This window comes from Schistosoma haematobium, chromosome ZW, assembly GCF_000699445.3.
Source record: "Schistosoma haematobium chromosome ZW, whole genome shotgun sequence".
NCBI classification, from domain to species: domain Eukaryota; kingdom Metazoa; phylum Platyhelminthes; class Trematoda; order Strigeidida; family Schistosomatidae; genus Schistosoma; species Schistosoma haematobium.
This window is the reverse complement of record NC_067195.1, coordinates 67,798,122-67,815,959: the sequence shown is the minus strand read 5'-3', so window position 1 is coordinate 67,815,959 and position 17,838 is coordinate 67,798,122. Positions and strand designations below refer to the sequence as shown.

Here is a 17,838-nt window from a genome sequence, read left to right as displayed (position 1 = left end):
TTGTTAAAAAGTAAGGTATATTAAATATTATACGTATATAAATGCATTAAATCATATATAGATAAATATACAAATGAAGAATGTTATTTTCACATGAAATCTCAATTTAACAGAAAAATATGAACATAGCAACCGTCAATAGTTTAAACTTAATCTCATCGATTCCATGACATCAGTTCATATGAAAACAACATAACCCAATTAATAGCTGTGATGTTGTCGTAAAAAAACTCAAATGAGCGCAATCAATTTGTTGTTCAAGTGAAAATTACAGAGTACTTTCATAAAATATGAAAACTACACATTAAATACTTCATTTGCACATCTTACTTCAGTCATCCTTTACATGCTTCAGGGTCCTTTCAGTTCTATTATAATTACAATTCCTCTCTGTTTTCTTTTCGGTTCTCTTCAATCTAATCTTTTCAATCTTCTGCTGGCAGGTATTTCACTCCTGATTTGTGTGACATGCTACTGATATCTACAAACATAAGTAGCATACTATACAGGATTAACCACAATTGAAAATTTTAAGAAATCATATTATTCCGTATGAAATAGTCTAATAACCGCTCACTTGTAAATGTCCTCCATCGGGAAAATTTCAGTTATCGAAAGAAATTTCTACTAAACATGAAGAAATTACTTTACAAATAAACTATGAATTTAACATATATCAAAAAATAATTAAATTTGTTGTCTATCAGTATTATATGGATAAATAAATATTTAGCTATAAAACAAAACTAACAGTGTAAAGAAAAGAAATCAAATCAAGTTAGTAGATAACTGTGAATCAAAGTATTTTCGACTTCTATGAATCAACCAAGTTATTTAGGGTCATCAAACATTCAAAAGTGTAGTAGTACTTTGAGAAATATTTTGAGAATAATTGGTGTTACTTATAAGTAGTCACATTTATAATATGAAATTATTCTACCTGTTCTTGTTTTTGAACAAGCATGTGTTTCTCCCCAACAATTCAGTAATTTTCTATTAATGAATGAAATATACGTATGCTAATCAATGTTATAATTTCGTGTATAATGAAATGTTGTATATAATTTTGTAAATTCAAGCAGCTTATAAGCATATGTACATACTGTGCGTATTGCCTTGATATTGCCTTAAGTCACAAGCATTATAAACAAAGATGGATAGTGGCTAGAAGTGGAATACAGGACGCGCTCCATTTCGTCCTATTTGGGACTCATCAACTGGACGTACCTACATTTCGTAGTTGATGTTCACTCTGCGACTCCAACCCAGTACTGTCCACTTTAAACGCCATCACGTAATCCACTTAGCTACTGAGTTCTTATAGCCAGTTGCTTGTGAACATCAACTCCGAGATGGAGGTATATCCAGCTAAAGAGTCCCAAATAGAACGAAACGTGCGTCCTGTATTCTACTGCTTGGCACCACCCATTTTTGCTCATCTGAATTATTGTTTTATTGAGATTGGAAAATGTTTCATGGGGGCTTTGTCGGTATTTTTTTATGTCTATTATTCAGTGAGTGTCTATCAGTAATCCTTGTAAAAATTATTGTTTGTTAAAGCCAAAAGCTTTTTAGAAGTCCTTTGAAGAGACTTCATATTTCTTGAAACATTTGCTTTAAAAAAAACAACGTATTTATATACTAGGTAGATATTAAACACGATAAGCTTATAATGACGACTTTCAAAATCTTAAGTGAACAAAAAGAACTATATTATACATACTGGTTTCGTAAAATCTACTTCTAACAAGTATTTCCTCCTGTGTAACTTAAACTTTTAATATAATTATCATTGTTTATATGATTCAATCAATATTTTGAGAACAATAACTAGGGATAATTTTCTTTATATAATTAAATAATTATGTACATATATACTGTTACTATTTTATGTTCATCAGTAAAAGATGATATAATTATATCATTTATGTATTAAATTATTCAAGGTATACAATTTTCTAATTTGGATATAAACTATTCATAAATAATGCAATTACTATTTGATAGAATAAAATAAAAAAAATATACATTTTAAATCTATTGTTTAGTATTATATCAGTAGTTCTTTTAAAGTAGTATAATATTTTAATGTTATAGTAGATAACATTAATTATTACCTAATAATAATAATAATAATAATAATAATAATAGTAATAATAATTATTATTATTATTATTCATTTTAATGTAGGCACAAAAATAAGAAAATGAATCCAGTGGTTCCAGGTATTCAATGGTGGTCTAACATCAATCGGTTCATGATCTCAATCAAAACTTAACAATCTTCACAACCACTATACTGAGAATGCATAATAATTGTCAACTTTATTACAACTTAAAAATGAATCGATTACAGTTCATGTATAATGTTGTATGGGTAATATAAAATGTAAAAAAGACTATTGCATAGTAATTAATTTTCATCTTAATTTATTCAAGTGATCATTGATCTACACAAATAATCACTACTTTGTAATTATCTATGTTATTTAATTATATTTCATAAGTGTTTTGATTAAATATTGTGAAATTATCATACTTTTTTTGCAACTATTCATTGGCTTTGAACTAAATTGTGTATGATGAAAGGTTTAGTTGGTTACTCAAAGTATCGAATACGATAGTGATATATATATATATAAATAATATTTATTCATAAACATTAATCCCAGATGATTTCCTCTAGAAAATAAATAGTAGGCTGATATTACAAGACTTGTAATCCACATTCAATGTAGCATTCATTATAAACTATTACAAAATAGTAGGCAACATAATATCAGTACATTTAAATAAAAATGAAATAATAACAACATATGTTAATAATAATAATATACATATTGTGCGCTTATTTCTAAATTTAAAGTTTTTTTGAAAAAAAAGAGGAAAAAAACAACTTTTTAAACCATTAATGATAGTCGTCCTTTTTTTCACTCTCTGTTTTCGTTACTAACTTTTAAAGTTCTATTGTATATGTATGTATATATGTAAGAGTGTGACTGTATATATATATATATATATATATATATATATATATATATATATATATATATATATAGGTATATAAGTGTTTGGTTGTAAGAAGAGAGTAAAGTTAAATGAAAGATATATAATATAACTGTATTAATAATACGAGGTGATAAATTTAATGTACTTCATCTTATTATTGCTCAATTTCAGTCATAGTGACAAAAATACATAAACATTCACATAAGGACATATATATATTTGTTATAATAAGTTGCATTATTAAGTAAAAGTTGAAACAACATACAATATATGTTCGTCGTTCTGTTAGGGATGAGAGAAAAATAATTTGGAATAGAATAACAACAAATTATCCTATTATTATTATTATTTCCTCATTTACTCGTTTATTTATTCGTCCTTTATCATTTAGTTGATATTTATTATTTATTATTTTATAGTACAAATATTGTTGTATTGTAAGTATATTTCTGAACAATTGAAATTTGGTTGGCTAAGTAGAACCGTTATCACTACTACTACTACTACTACTACTACTACTATTATTATTATTATTATTATTATTATTCATACTAATATGTTTTTGTTTTTTTCTCTTTTATCGTTTTTGTTATGACTATCCCTCTCTATCACCCTCTCTCTCCCCTACTTAAAAAAGAAACAATACAAAAACAAACGACTTGTTTGTTTGTTGCCTGTAACGGATATAATAAGAGAAATGAATATTATAATTGATAAAATGAGAATAATGTTACATAACTGTCTGAGTAACAAAAAAGAAATGAGTAAATGTTACATAAGCCAATTAAATATATATATATATATATATATATATATATATATATATAGTACATGAATGAATAATTAGTTGGTTAAAACTCTCAATGTATTAACTTGATATATACCATTCCTAACTGAAGGCATATATTATTTATGCTTATATATATATATATATATATTCATTATATTCAATACACTAGTCACTAAACCATAGTATCCTCAACATATTTAAATGTATTCTTTTTCAATCAATTTAATAAATTCTATCTTATGGAATTTTAATTATTTTACAATTGAACATTTACAAATATAAAGAAGAAGAAGAACAAAACGAAAAAGAAAAAGCGAAAAAAACGGAGACAATATAAATTAACATTCATATTTATACAAATAAATACGAATTTAATTATTACTATTATTATTATTACTATTACTATTATTATTATTATTATTAATAAATACAATGCGGTTTAAATTACAATTAATATTACATAATTATTATAAACTCTTATCTTTTACAATAATTTTACTTTATTTATTCCATTTAAATAAACAAGTAATGACATCAAATTTTAATGAAATATTATTACGTGATTCTGAATTACTGAAAGTATTATCAACCTTAAAAGGGATACCAAAAAATATGACAATATATGAATTAATTCATATACGTAAAACAATACCAAATATTGTTGAAAATTGGATTAATTTTATGAATAATGAACAATTTTTACATGATTATGAATATGGTAAAATATCAAAAGATGTTTATCATGATTTACAAAAATCAATAGTATTTCTTCGTATAGGTAAGTTTTCTTTTTCCTTTATTAATTATGGTATAGATACAGAAATTCTAGAGATAATATCATCTTTTGTAGAAATCATGATTTCTATATGGTATATTGAATATATATAACGTTTAATACAACCATGGGTATGATAAGTACGACATTGCATTTTAAGTGTTTGATTGATCTTTGTGTTATAACTTGTCGTTTGAATGCTTATTGTCTTGGCTCTTTTAATGCTACTTTTTGTATCTGATCGTCGCTGATTGTTATGTCAGAAACGCTTATCACCTATAATCGGAACAAGGGACTTCTGAAATTGCCGCGACATGAAAGTAAGAACACAATGACTGGTATAAGTGGTGATTTATGAACCCAAAACACTATGACGACGACGACTCTAGTCGAAAATACACTCATTTATATATGGATTGTACACCCATTTTGATTAATAATTAGGATGAAATCACATATATGAAAAATACTTAGAGTTATAACAAATCACATACTGAGCATAGTTCATGTCAATGGGATACAAGAATATCACATATTATACAGAATAAAATATCATACTAGAAAAGACAACAAATACTACATTGAGTAATCCTTACATTGAATTAAAACGGAAGTAATCTTCAACAAAACTCATCATATCACTTTGTACACACCATTGTTGAATACATTGTGCAGAATTCAAAGTAGCGTCTGAACAGGCTTTTTAGGTAATCTACACTGAATTGTTTTCCAGACTTTTGCTTAAGCATGACGACCAACGCCACCATTTTTATTAAAATATTCAATAAAATTTAATTTTACAACTTTTATTTCCTTTTTTTTGTTATTTTTTATGAATGATGTTTCAATGGGAAAAATGATTTTTTTTGGGGGGGTTAATAGATGAATTTAAATTATAATTAAATTTTGAACTGTTCTACTGGAATTCAAAGTTTTATTAATTTTTAACCGTTTGCTTACAAAATACTGTACATAATAGAAATATAATATTTGCATTCAAACATTTTATGAGCACAAAGATTTTATTGAATACATTGAGTTGAAGGTACCTTCGTGATAATGTCTCAAACTACGAAGCTGAATGAGAGAGATTCGAATTTTTATGAGGAGTATCAATTCGCACAAGACTAGTTGTATATTTGATTGATAACTAATAACCAAGAAAACGTTTACATTCAAAGTTACCTGTTGACTATTAAAATCACTTTATCTACTATATGTGACTATATAACTAGTTAATTAACTTAATAATTGTCCTAAATTTAAAGTTAAACTATTAAAAGTAATGATGTTTCATTTTATGAAATATTTCTAGACAGAATTTAAGCTCTAATTGAATGAGACCAGTTTCTATCCATTATATATCATTCTATTATACAGAAGAATACTGAAACACGTATGATAAAGCTTATTTTTTGCATAAAATCTAGACAATGATAGTGATTATCATTTGACTGAACTGCAACCAAATTCAAGCCAATAAAATATAGTTGTTGTTCATATTTTTTCATTATACTTAAGATTCTTTTTTTCACATTATTAAGTTTCGTATCATATCTTACAAGAATCATTGAATTTTGCAGGTTTTTAATCAGAAAATTTATAGAACTAACAGACTCCATGTGATCTAGGTAGAAGATTATAAATTTAACATAAATATATATGTGCCATTACAGTACTCTTCCGATGAAATTAAATACAAACATAGATGATTTACTATAAAAAGACTACCATTATCTTAAATTATTTATATACAATTGAGTATATAGATATGAAGCTCATCAATGAAAAAAACAATTCCATATAAGAATTGATCTGAAATTAATGGAAATGTAAAATTGCAGTGAAATGTGTACAAAATGAAACGATTGAAATCAATGTTACACCAATGTATAATAGGACGCTGGATAATTAATTAATTAAATCGAAAAAGTTAATGTTTTATGAGAATAATGATAACGTTTGTTTAAAAAAGGATTTGACAAAGAATATTAGACATTATCTTGAAATGGTGAAGAAGATTTGTAGCTCAAGTGGATGACTTTCATGGAGTTTTGTTCTCTGAGCTGAATGTTTTGATCGTGGAACTTTCATCGTTCTTCTGAACGACATCATCAGCACAAACTTAAGATAGAACCATCCAGCTCAAAGAACAAAACTCCATCATTAGACATTATCACTGACATTATCAGTTATACCTTCTTTTTTCAAATAATTCTATTTACAATATGTCAGTAAGGATATATATATAATCATTTTAAGAAAAACCATTACCTACATATATAGTTTGACAAAAATTCTTATTCTAAGAACAAACATTTTAATGAGCCGATGACGTTTTAAAGAATTAATTTGTTGAAAGGCGAAGTGAACTAATTTGACCGCTCATTCATCCTGTATTAGAAAATGTCTTGTTAAGAATATTTATATTTACAACGTCAAGAGAAGAATATTTTTGATATTATGATGCATATATAAACAGTGGTGTTATTCTAATGTGAAATAAGAGCATATACTTTCGGGTATATATGATATTAGACTATTACTCAGAATTGTTGAAATGTTTGTTATAACTATCAATTCATGATATTGTACTGTGGTTGATTAAATCTGTCGTGTTAAAAACAAGAATCGTTGCCTCTTTTAATACTTATATTTTGTAATAAAATAATATAGTTATCAAATGGCAGTCTAAAAATAATACATATCATTAATTAACTTCTATTAAATAACTATAGAAAATCAAAGGAAGGCTAATAACATTCATGTCTTAGTTTTAGTTCTAAATGTATCATACTCGTTGTGATTTCGAAAGATTCTCTATCCTATCCCTGGTAGAGTCATAAGTGCATCTTACTATCCAAAGTTAGACAGTATTATGCATTATCTAAAAACTTGAACGTACTCTATATATTGTCTCTTACAATAGTTTTAAAATCATATATTTTTATCATTTCTTGTCAATCATTAAAAAGAAATCAACATTAAAAAATATCAGATGGGTTTTGTGGATAGTATCATAATTTCAATGGTTAAGATCATCAGTCAGTTGAAGTTAGACCACCATGAAAACCCTCGAAACACTGGACGTCCGTTTCGTCCTGTTGTGGGACTCCTCAGCAGTGCGCATCTACGACCTCCCCCCTGCGAGATTCGAACCCAGGACCTACTGGTTTCGTGGGTGAGCACTTAACCACTAGACCATGATCTTAACCATTGAAATTAAAAAAATAAAACAAAAACTTACATTTTAATAAATATAATAAATGTTCTTTATTTTCTTTTTCTTTTTTTATATTTTCTTATTTAGTTCCATGTGAACTCAATATTATTAAACAATTAAAATCTTGTTTTATTATTCAACCATCATTAATGAATTTAAATCATAAAATTCATTTAGCCACCTTATCAACATATATACATTCATGGATTAATCCAAATCAATTAATATTATATGTTTATCTTATGAATTCAAACCATCAAATCTATGAACATTTTTATATTCATTTAAATAATAAATTAATAAAAACGAATATAGAATATTTAAATATCAAATCAACCCATCGTCAAGTGATATGGGATATTAGTTTAATAATTAAACAATTACAATATTCTAAATATGATTTAATTGATTCAATAATAATGACATTAATTAATAGAAATGATATCAATCATAATATAGATGATATTGATTTGAATTATATTGATTTATCCAATGAATTTCTATGGAAATCAATGATAATCAATAAAAATGATACAATCAATAATATACCATTGAATAATCAATATGAAATAGAACAAAATTTGAATGAAAATAATAATGATAATAATAATAATAATAATCTTAATTTTATAAATGATCATGATTATGATCTTAATTTTACAAATGAGAATAATAATAATAATGATGATGATATAAATGAACATAATGATCTAATTAAAAAATTCAATAATCAATACGAAACTATATTGATTGAAAGAAATATAATAAAATCTAATAATAATAATAATATTGATAATATATTAAGTGATAATACACAAATTATATTAGAAATGAAAACATTAAGCATTATACAATTAGAAAATCAATATTTATTAAAAAAACGTTTAATACAACGATCATTTTTAATTGAATCTACTAAATCATCAATACAACATATAACACAATCATGTCCAAGTTTTTTAGATAAAAATAAATATGAAACAAAATGTTGTTTATTTCGTTATACATTAAATAAAATGCAAATGGATCAAAATGATAAATTAAGATTTATTATATTTCCACATCATTTACCAATAAATATGTGTCATGGTAGATGTATTGGTAAGTTATTTATTATTTTCATTATTATTATATATGATAATAATAAATTAACTTTATACTTAATGAAAATGTTGTTTCAACAATTGAGATCATGAGTCGATTGAAGCTAGACTACCATGAAGAACATGGGAGCAGTGGACGGCCGTTTCTTCTTGTTGTAGGTCCTGGGTTCGAATTGCGCGAGGGGCGAGGTCGTGGATGCGCACTACTGAGGAGTCCCATAATAGGACGAAACGGCCGTATAGTGTTTCCAGGTTTTTCATGGTGGTCTAGCTTCAATTGACTCATGATCTCAACTGTTGAAATTACTACAATCTTCACAAAACCCCTTCTGATACGAATTTGTTGTTTATTTATTAAATGTCAAGAATCAATGAATATAAAAAGGTATTTCTATATATTACAAATATATTAAACGTTTCTCAGTCTGCTGAGAGTAAAGTGAAACTATAGCCTCAGATAATATTCAAACTTAAAATTTTATCTGAATATTTAAAAGAAATTATTTAATTATTAAACAGTTTGAATTCATTTCGTATTGTTTACTTGGATTTCCCCATTATTATTTAGAACTGCAATTGATCAGTTTCTTATTGGCATATCAATGGGAAGATTCAATTAAATAATACTAATTGAATTTAAAACTTTATCCCATTGCACAAGCAAGTGGTTATCAGGACTCAGTAGTTAAATGGGTATCATGATAGGGTTTGAAGTAAACAATACTGGGTTCGAGTCCAAGAGTGAACATCAACTATGAGATGTAGGTACGTCCAGTTGACGAATCCCAAATAGGACAAAACACGGGTCCTGTATTCTACTGCTGGCTATTATCCATTTTTGCTTATATTGAACAACTTGATTTACCAATATTAATTATCATGATCAAATCATTTGATCCAGATTATAATTTCCAGTTATCAATATAGAATGATCTTATATTGTATCTGACTTCTAATCAATAAATCATTAAATATTCATTATTATGTAATTATATTCTCAATTTTATAAATAAAGAAACTTATTCAATTAGTTTTAATCTATTTATCTATATAAGTCTTTCAGTATTATTTCCCAATTATTGATTATCAATAAAAATTGATTTTCTTAAAAAGAAATGACCATATAAGATAATATAACTGATTGGTACTTTACTATTTTTCTATTTTAGAATTATGATTGTACTTGTTTATTAGTAAATCAGTGAGGTATAGTAAAATATTGAATGAAATGATATGCAATTTTTCATCTATATACAAATAATCTATTTAAAATGTTGAAATGATATTACATTCTTGTGTACACCTATTTATGTCATCAGACTAAATTTAGACAGTTTGTTTTCTTTTGTTTCTTTAAACATAATGAATAGAAAACAGTGGGCATTCATGAATTCTAATGACGAAATGTTGCATTAAATACTTTTAATGTCTTTTAGTTATTACACAAGTGAAAGACACATTGAAGAATACAAATTATAATGCGAACAATAAAAAATAAATTGGGCGAGGACTATAAAGAATGGACGAACGAATCAGATTTAGAATAACAGATCTTGAAATTTGGCACGGAATTCATCCAGCCATTTGACCAAATAGTAGCTTGGGATATTAGGCGATGTCAATTCGTGATGAAAAACCGTAAATCTAATTCTTAACCCTAACCACCAACTGTGAATCATAATCTTTATTCTTCAAACTGTTTTATAACACTCATTTAGCAATAGTAAGTAGGTAGAGACTCTCAAGATCACTTTAGCGTCGCTCAAAAGTCCCAAAAAAGATGTTATTAATTTCTTTTTACAACGGATAGTGATTTGTGCAAATCGGAATGTGGTTTCCAGTATCAGTGAATTGAAATGGTGTCAGTTTTTTCCGTTTAGTTTAGTTATTGGAACAAGCAATTTATACAACAGATTGACATTAAAAACTATCAAAAGTATATTGCTAATTTTTGCCCTTAAGTGCCCTGATACAGCCGAGGGTGAGAAGAGTCCGCTCTCCCACTAGAGATGCCCTCACATGGCCATGTGCACACAACCACTGCCAGGGAAGTCCTACTCACTGCCTTCTCGTGGCATTACTGTTGTTCACGAAATTCAGAGGACAAAAATCGAGTGTCCAGCACTCTAACCGGGTTGGCGGACACGGAGGGTTCACCTAGGGGAGTTGTAAAACCCTGGTTACAAACCATTGGTGCACGTAGACACCAGGATCCTGATGGTAAAAATGGCGTACGAGCCAATCATTGGTCATCGTCTAACATGGGACTGCATCTCCTGACGTTGATCCATTGCCTTGTGTATCAGACCTTTAAGTTGAGGGCTCGGGTTGTGGTCTCCTAAGAAAACCACCTGCTTCGGTCTGGGCACCCGGACAGTATCCCAGCCCTCACACAAATCGAATGATTTATGTGGCGCATATGTATTCGCAACCCCTTTGTACCAATATTTATGTGTTCAAATAAATAAATAATTTTTGTATATTCTATGCTAAAAATACACGATTAAGTTTGTAGAAGATAGAAGACTCAGATAAATATTTAGATATATTATTTTATCTTCTACTTGTCAATTACTTTCTAACAAAAAGATGACCAGTTCGAAAGACAGTTGACAGTTTTAATCCACAAAAAGTCGACTTGACATTGAATATATTTAAAAAAAGTTAGCATATAATAAAATCAATGGTTATCATTCATTGTTACCTTGACCTTGGTAATTAAAAATTTATGGATTTATGCTATTTTTAATTGTAAGGGTATTTTGTAGACTGAGTATCTAGTACTCAATGCTTGTTGGGTGTTAATTGTTTTGACTGTTGATTGAAATGTTCGAAATTGTTTTATATATTTAGTAGCGGTTTTATGTGAAAACACAGATATATACCTCTCTTTATGTTCAATAGAATAACTAATAGTAACTGAAATAAGATGATTACTAAGGACTCCATATAATAATTCAAATAGGGGTTTTGTCTATTTGCAGTTCAAAACATTGGCTTTCAGACTTGATTTTAACATATCGTTTTGAAGGTCTACAAATTATGTATAGATTAAATTGCTGGAACACGGTAACTACATTTTTCTAAAATGGTTATTATCTATTATATGTGACAAGTTAGCTGGACGAAATGTTGGAATTATTTTATTTATTTATTTATTTGAACACATAAATATTGTTACAAGAGAGCGCCAATATATATGCGCCCCACAAAACAATGAGAATCCGAAGAGAAAAGAAAAAAAGGTAAGGAGCGTAAAAAAAGAGAACAATAACGAAGAGATTAGTGTAAGGTAGTGTGGGAACGGAAAGGTACACTCAGAAATCTTTCAGGTAAGGGAGACAGAACCACTTTTTATGAAGAAAGTAAAAGAAGGTTACAGCAGGATCGCCACTGGCTTCTATTCTGAGCCATATCTGATAACGTCTCAAGCCACTGTGTAGCACCATCTCTCGGACCCCAACCAGGGAGCCGTGAAGGACCGGCAGAAGCCAGTCCTTTGCAGCTTTCTTTCATACCACGACACCATGTCATGCACTGACCACCTCTCCGCTTCTTCCAACCAGTCCCAGAGTCGGCAAATAATGCACGACGTGGAATTCTCTGGGACGACATTCGGAGAACATGTACAAGCCACCGAAGTCAGTGTTTCAAGATGGTGACACCAATTGAATTATCATCTCTGTGCCCGAACACACGATGCCGAACCTCTGCATTACTGACATGGTGTTGCCACTGAATGTCAGCAATCCTTCGGAGACAGCGATGATCGAACACAGAGAGTCGTCTAACATCCTCAACTCGGAGAGGCCAGGTTTCACAAGCATAGAGCAAAACTGCTCTCACCGACGCGTTGTAGATCCGAACTTTTACAGCCAGACTAACATCACGAAGGCGCCAAAGGTGGCCCAGATTGGCATAAGCCGCTCTGGCTTTCACTATACGTGCATTGATCTCATCACTCACGCCACCACCAGCACTTATGCAGCTACCCAGATACACGAACTTCTCGACTACGTCTATCTGCTCACCATCCAGAGTGAGTACAGGATTGGAATCCTGCCAGTCTTGTAGAAGTACTTTGCACTTCGAAGGTGCAAAGCACATACCATACCTACGGACACTGATTGCCAACTGATTAAATGCGGATTGCATGGCTTGAACATTATCGCACAGTAAGACAATATCGTCCGTATACTCAAGGTCGAGAAGTCTTTCTCCAGGCAACAGATCCACACCACCATTACTTACGTCCATCAGAGCTGTTTCCAGAATGTCACCGATGGCAAAGTTGAAGAGGAATGGTGAGATTGGGCAACCCTGCCTAACCCCACTGCTCGAATGGAACAATGTAGAGAGGTGGTTGTATGCCCTCACTCTGCCTGAGGTGTTTGTATATAGGGCTTTTAGGATGTTAATAAACTTCTCAGGCACACCCTTCTTCAATAGACAATCCCAGAGAACAGTCCTGTCCAATGAATCGAAGGCAGCCCTGATGTCAAGAAACACTACGATTGTTGGCCTTTGATAAGTATGACGATGTTCTGACATTAGGCGGAGGGTGAAGATATGATCAATACATCCTCGACCAGAACGAAACCCAGCCTGCTCCTCGCGAGTCAATCTTTCCCTGGTTTTGAACAACCTACGAAGTATGACGGAAGCCAATAGCTTGGACGCAATCGGAAGTAGACTTATCCCCCAATAGTTGTTACAGGAACGACGTGAACCCTTTTTAAAGATAGGAACAACTATCGACTCATTCCATGACGTTGGTACACTCCCTAGTTCTCAGACTTTTGTAAACAACGTCGTCAATTCCTTGGTCAAAAAGTCACCACCATCTTTAAAAAGAGCCAGAGGTAAGTCATCTGGGCCAGGTGATTTGTAGCGCTTCAAGAGTTGGAGTTCCCTGCGGACACCCTCCTCATTTGGTGGATCAGTCGTCACCGGCCATGGAGGGCAGGACAGTCTGACCGATGTTGCCGGAGCAGCAGGCCACTTGAACTGCCCTTCGAAAATTCTGCCCATCGTCCAAGACGTCGATGGATGTTAGTGATTGGCGTACCGTCATCCTCGTGGATTGTTTCGCTCACACCAGACTTCTTGTCGCCAGTGGCTTGGATGAGTTGGAAGAGATTCCGGTAATTACCAGATGCCGCTGCTGCTTCCAGCTCATTAGCATGCTCTGACTACCAAGCTTCTCGGTCCTTATGCAAGGTTTGACCAATTTCCTTACGTAACATCCTACGTTTGTGGTCAAACTCACGGTCACCCGGAGTAGACCGACGGGCTTCAATGAGTTGTAAGGAACCTGACGAAACCCAGTGCTTATAAGTGGGACGTTTCGCGAACCCACAACTGACTGTACCCGCCATTTTCATGGCGTCATGCAATTGCGACCAATGCTCATCTATACTTTTCGGTGGAATGGTAGCTAGCCTAGAAACTAGCTCGGTTCGATACTTACTTGCAACAGAAGTTGCAACCAACTTGCTAATATCAATCCGTTGATGGCGGTCACTTCGTTGTCCACTGAAAAGTAAGGTAAGATTGGCGCAGACCAAGGCATGATCAGAGTCCAGATAGGTACTCCAAAAGGAGCAGCAGTCTTGTACACGACCACGCCAGCGGTAGCTGATCGCGATGTGATCAATCTGAGTCCAGGCTTGGGATGCAGAGGGAGGACGCCAGGTGGCACATCGACGATGACTGTGCCGAAAGATAGTGCTAGCCAGAAACAGGTTGTGGTCTGTGCAAAGTTGCAGTAGACGGTCCCCGTTATCTGACCCGCGACCAACGAGTCCCCACCGGTCACCTAAACGACTCTCTTCTGTGCCTAGACGCCCGACCTGAGCATTCAAGTCTCCGGCTAGTACTACAATATCTGTCGAACGCACTTTCTGGAGAAGAACAGATAACTGGTGGTAAAACTCATCCTTGATTGCATCCGGGCTGCAATCTATCGGGGCATAGGCGGACATGACGAAAAGACATCGTTTCTCACTCCGATCTCTTCTCACCTTGATGGAACTCTCTAATCTAACAGAACATAATCGACTGTTAATGGGGATCCAATCAATTAGTGCTGCCTCAGCTCTAGCGCTCAGTGCGACACCAACGCCAGCAAGACCAGACTAAGATGCCACAGGGCCCCCGGATGAACGCACGTAAAACAAGCTTTTCGAAGAGATAGATGGAGAGCGAATTTGTAGTACTTCATCAGAGTCTTGAATATGGGTCTCGGATAGACAGTAAACATCGATATGAAGACTTTCCAAAGACATAGCCAGCCCTATCTGTTGTCCGACCTGCATAAATGTGTAAACGTTGAAGGCAGCCATTTTGAATGATGCACGTGGTTTCAGGAAAACTGTCTCAGTACTCATATTCGGTGGTAACATGCAACTTTCAACCAAGCAGTGACTCGAGAACGTTTAGATACAGTCGAATTTCCACCAAAGACGATCCAGTGTATAAGTATAAAAGAGGGTGAACAATGTGGTAAATAATAATAATAATAATAATAATAATAGTTATAGTAATAGTGATGATGATAATAATAATAATAATAGTAATAATAATGAAGATAATAGTAATGATAATAATTTGAATCATTTGATTGTTTTTCGAAGCGAGAAAAGTAGTTTCCATAGATATAGAGAGTTCACCATTTGCGTGTGGGCTGTGATACTGCCCAGGTGCCCAAACCGAAGCAGGTGGTTATCTTAGGGGCCACACCCCGAGCCTTTGACCTAAAGGTCTAACCCACAAGGCAGTGGAGCATCGTAAGGAGATGCAATCCCATGGTAGCCGGTGACCAACGATTGGTTCATACGCCATTTGTTCCCACAGGATACTGGAGCCCATGTGCACCATTGGTTTGGGATCCGGTTAAAGCGCCGGACATTCGCTTTTCGTCCTCTCATTTTCGTAAACAACACCCCCGCCACGAGAAGGCAATGAGTAGGACTTCCCTGGCAGAGGCTGTAAACGCGTGGCCGTGTGAGAGTATTTCGAGAGGGAGAGCGGATTCTCCCCACTCTCGGCCGTATCAGGGCATTCGGGGGAATTATTTAAATTTCAATCGCTGAGATTAGTTCATATATAATTTTCACATATTATGACTCCTCTATACTCGGCGCCCAATTTCTGTCAAACTATTCGTTCTAATCTTGACGAATATTCGTATAGGTTATTATCTATTCTTAAAGTTTTCAAACAGCTGCTAGAAACGAAATTCAGGACTTTCATTTTGTCCTGCTGTGAACTCAGCATCTACAAGTAATTGAACATTCAAAATTGCATTTAAACCCACTATGTAGACTTTTCAAAAGTGAAAGCGTGATCTAGCAAACTATTGAGTTACAATAAACTTCAACGGTTTCACTAGTTATGATACATATGGTAGCAGTAGGCGTTTTTGTTTTCTGGTTGAATTTTAATCAACCATTGTAGATAACATACACACAAGAGTGGATGATTCGATATGATCCACGATTATAAGTTTTGTTTTATTATAAGATAGTTGTATTCAGCAAAATTGACGTGTTTCTCATTACTTAACGTCAGCAACAGCAAAATACAGATTCTTATGAATGATAACGGGTTATTATGTAAATTATTTTACTTAACTTTACATGATTATATCGATATTAAACGTCAAATTACGGACTATCATTTAGTGATAATATATTTGAAACGGACATCTATTTTTTTTCATTTGGTTTACAGGACTTTACATGCCGACAGATAATGCTCACAGCATTCTAATGAATCGTTATTTTTCTGGACTAGGTTCTGTGGAACGAGAAGCTATCTATAATTCAATGCCATGCTGTGCTGCCAATGAAACAATACCATTTACAATACTTTACAAAGATCATAAAGATCAACTGGTCACGGAAACTTTGCCTAAGGCTGTAAAAACAAATTGTGCATGCAGTTGAATCACATTAATACATTAATATGCACCGAAATAACACAAATGATATACATACTACTGAAAATTTAGTAGTAGGCAATCAATTGTTTTGAAAATAAAATAAAGCATTATTGTTAAATTTCTAACTAATTTCTGGCATCTTTCATATTGTTTATCTCCATATTTCATCGGTGTTGTATAAAAACTGAGATAAGTCTATACAGCGAATTTTTTGCGGGACGGTAAAAACGAGTGATATTTTGTAATTCGTTTTAGAAAAGTAGGCATTCCCAACCACTTATTTGGTAAGACGCTAATAATGTTAATAGCTTTTTATCGCAACTCTACACCAACATATGTGTGTTATAAGAATATTACAACATCAGTTAAATGATGGTCATTAGTAATAATATCGGGAATGCAAAAATGGTTATAAAAGTAACATCGACTAGTTAAAAGTCTATTATTAATATACGCTTCTTTAGCAAGATTGTTTTCTAAATGATGGGGTTACTGAACTCATACCAAAACGTTCTCCCTTACCCGGACTCCGGAACGGCAATTATCCCAACAAAGCTACTGGCGGAAACTTGTAGAACGACACCGACCATCATGAAACAATACATTTATGCCCAAACAATTGTCTACACGACATACTCAATGTCCGTTTTTGGCCGGATGTAATCAGCAACAGCCTACTGTGGGAGAGAGCAAACCAGCTTCCATCTGGAGGAGAAATGAGAAAAATACGTTGAAAGTGGGTTGGACATACACTACGGAAATCACCAAACTGCATCATGAGGCAAGCAATAAGTTGGAATGGGGAAGGGAAATGAGAAAGAGGAAGGTCAAAGAACACACTACATCGGGAATTGGAAGCAGACATGAAAAGAATGAATAGCAAATGTAAAGAAGTGGAAAAGATTGTGCAAGACACGATTGGATGGAGAGTGCTGGCGGCCGGTCTATTTTCCTCTACGAGGGGTAACAAGCGTAAGTTTATAACATACGTTTA

At 32.3% G+C, this 17,838-nt stretch overlaps 1 protein-coding gene across 1 annotated transcript; it reads left to right on the top strand.

Moving 5' to 3' along the window:
- Positions 1–346: 346 nt before the first annotated feature.
- Positions 347–16,848, top strand: MS3_00004222 (uncharacterized protein; the record flags this gene model as incomplete). Its single annotated transcript, XM_035732399.2, has 3 exons — positions 347–443; positions 7,884–8,897; positions 16,634–16,848. 3 exons carry the CDS (start codon positions 347–349, stop codon positions 16,846–16,848), a joined length of 1,326 nt encoding a protein of 441 aa, XP_035587415.2.
- Positions 16,849–17,838: the final 990 nt, after the last annotated feature.